We start from the raw sequence: 2,800 nt of genomic DNA, 5'->3' as shown, positions 1-2,800 counted from the left end.
GCGCCGCCGCGTCCGAAAGCACACGCCCGAGATTGTAGGACCGCAGAAAATTTCTAGACTGGTTCTCGCTAAGCATCTGTTATTCTTAGTTGAGCTTGAATGCAAAATAACCTAATTAAAAGCAAAAATTTGCTCGTTTTAAGATTTTGTGAAGATTGTGGCAAAATGTACTTGCTGTGAGCATATTTCTTACGACGACTGCGAGGCTATTAAAAGGATCCACTTTGCTTTAAACATGGCGAGAAGCCAGGGTGGGAGTGTACGCCTTTTTCGGTGGATGTAATGTCTTGTAAATTGTTTTTGCCCGTTTTTGTGTGACAACATTCCCGTCGCGAAAACATGGATGTGCCGCCAGACGCAGCGATGGCCCAGGCCAAGCGTCCCGAGGATGTGATTAAGATGCCTTTGAACGACAATCTGAAATTCGCCGTGCTGATCGGATTTGTCGAAGTCGGCCAAGTCTCCAACAAGGAGGTGGTAAACACCGTTTTGCACTTGGTGAGTGGCACCTGTTTCTCAGACCGCCGCCGCGTGCGGACTGGCAGCGCGCCTGCTTGTTTGGCACCCGTCCCTGTCGAAACAGCTGTATCCGCAGTCTTCGATCAAAAGTAGCAGCATACGCTACGGTCGACGCACTACGCACATGAACGACCAAGCGAAAGCGCCGCTTAGCATGCTATTTTTTTTTTTTTCCTTCGGGCATCGTTCTTGTTTAGTTTACAGTCAGCGCAGATGTTGTGAGGGAAGTAAAGCGAAAGAAAACGATGGTATTTTTGCCGGCTCTGTTCCTGGGTGATCAGCTCTTTCGCCGGCACTTATCTTCGAGAGAAAATTGCTGCGATCCTGCAGTCCCCGCGGTAACGGCCTACCGTAAAGATAAAGTATGCCGGTACTCTAAGTATCCTTGTTTCGTCACCTGATGCTGGAGATGTTATCGAGAAGACGCGCGTTGCTACAGTAATTGGCTTTCTTTTGCAGTTGAGGTATTGTAGCTGAGAGGCAGTAAGAGGCTGGCGGGAGTGAAGTTCTCGGCGCCTGATGTTCCTGTGGAAATAAAGTCTTGCAAGTGCTCTGAAACTTTGCCGTGTGATATGACATATGAAAGTTTCCGTTAGGTCTTCCCCGCAGGAAAAAAAAAACAAAATCAAAGCATTAGCTCGCTACAAAAAAAAAAAAAAAAAGCTGCTCAGAATGCATAACAGGTACCGGCCGCTCCTTTGATATTTGCATTTTGGTGTCCCTAAAAATGCATGGTAGTTTTTCTCGCTGATTTTATTTACTTTTTTTCGTGGAAGTAGCAGAACATGGCTTTTACGCTTAATTCGCTTGACCAGGCTGCGTACTGGGCTGTGGACTAGAAAAATGTAGCTGCGCTTTTCTAGTCCTTCACTTGCCTCTTTTAGCTGGCAGTTGTGACAAGGTTGTAACAAGTCAGCGGGGAATACAGCTGCGTGGCACACTTTCACGATTTTATTTCATTTTACACTCTTGTCATCTTTTAATGCCTGTCCGACGCCGCGTGCAACCTGTAATCTGCCTGATTTTTACGTCGTGCGTCAGCGGATCACGGCGTGGGTTCGAAGGGGGTCACTGCCGTGAGTCAAGTGTCGGGTGTACTGCATTCCGCAAGAAGCTATGCCGCTCGTAATTTCACTAGAGCTCATTTAGTATTTATTTTTCTCGGTCTTTATTGGAGTACGGTTCACACTTGGAGGAGTGATTAATGTGGCTTCGTTCCGCCCTTTTTGATTACATAGGGGTAGGTGCAGCATAAGCTTTTTATTTTCGGTGTACTGAGCGTCGTCCTTGGGCCTTGGGCCGACTGGTGTGTGCGAATTTGGCCTTGCCCTGCAATTTGCTAGCCGTTGTAGTTAGCCTAGTTAATTAATTGAGCGACTGTCCCTAATTTGGTGGTGATCCTGGGTCCGATCCTCGGATCAGGAGCTCGTCTTCAGCTCTGAAGTTTCGACGAACAAGTTTTTAATCGTGTCCGTGTGCGTGCGCTTACGTGGACGTCAATCTTAATTGCTTCCTTGTTAGAAACGAACTAAATTTAGCTCTAACAGCGCAAAGTGGTCCGCAGCCTTGGGTATCGTTCCTGCATGCGAAAGTATGTGGAAATTTGTGGGCTCTTAGCGGCTTGGTTTCGCTCCTGCTTCTCTCTTCGGTTAATGCTGTTCCCGATTCTCGGTTCGAAGGGCACTAAGAATAGGTGCTATTAATTCTGATCCGAAATCGTCTTTCGCAATCGTGTCTTTGGCTAACGAGGTGGGGCATTGCTTCTGGAGCTACGCGGTTCTGCGTTTTCTTCTTTTTGTATGCCCTGGTACATACTTGAGTATGTCTCTCATAAATGTCGCAGCGTCAGAAAGAACCATAAGGATAACAAATTCGCAGTGTGTGGCGATCGGAATAATCACATATATTTAGTACGGGCGAGCGGCAATGCTTCCGAATCGCCCATGAGTCCGGACTACGGACAAGCTCACGTCAGTCAAAACACGACCAATTTCTTAACTGCTCGCAAGCAGAACTGCAACCTGACGGTTCGCGGTCAGTTTGAGGTAATTACTTACACACGTTCCTAGAGCCGTCGCAGTGTGGTCTCCTAACAGCCTTTAACTACCGTCAACACGATTGTGGATGTTCTCTACCACGGTTTTTGAGTGTACGCTTAATTTTCTCTGACGTCATAGCGGCCGCCATCTTTGGGACCACAAAGCGCCGCAAAAACCTGGGTGCTTTGCTAATCCGCCCTCCGGTTCCCGCGTGCACTGGAAGCGAGCCTCGGTACCCAAAG

General features: G+C 47.8%; 1 protein-coding gene across 4 annotated transcripts in view; it reads left to right on the top strand.

Moving 5' to 3' along the window:
- Nucleotides 1–198: 198 nt before the first annotated feature.
- The window catches only part of rg (A kinase anchor protein rugose), a 317,271-nt gene continuing 314,669 nt past the window's right edge, over nucleotides 199–2,800 (top strand). For 3 of the 4 annotated variants that reach the window (XM_089567004.1, XM_089567002.1, XM_089567003.1), the window contains exon 1: nucleotides 200–498. In XM_089567004.1, coding sequence (XP_089423130.1) covers nucleotides 340–498 — 159 coding nt within the window. In that variant the 5' untranslated portion in view covers nucleotides 200–339. Of the gene's footprint in view, nucleotides 499–2,800 lie in introns of all 4 variants that reach the window. The other variant, XM_089567001.1, reaches the window with a different exon arrangement.

Source organism: Amblyomma mixtum, chromosome 1 (genome assembly GCF_055824585.1).
Source record: "Amblyomma mixtum isolate Tamu chromosome 1, ASM5582458v1, whole genome shotgun sequence".
Classification (NCBI taxonomy): domain Eukaryota; kingdom Metazoa; phylum Arthropoda; class Arachnida; order Ixodida; family Ixodidae; genus Amblyomma; species Amblyomma mixtum.
This window is presented reverse-complemented; position numbering and strand designations above follow the sequence as displayed.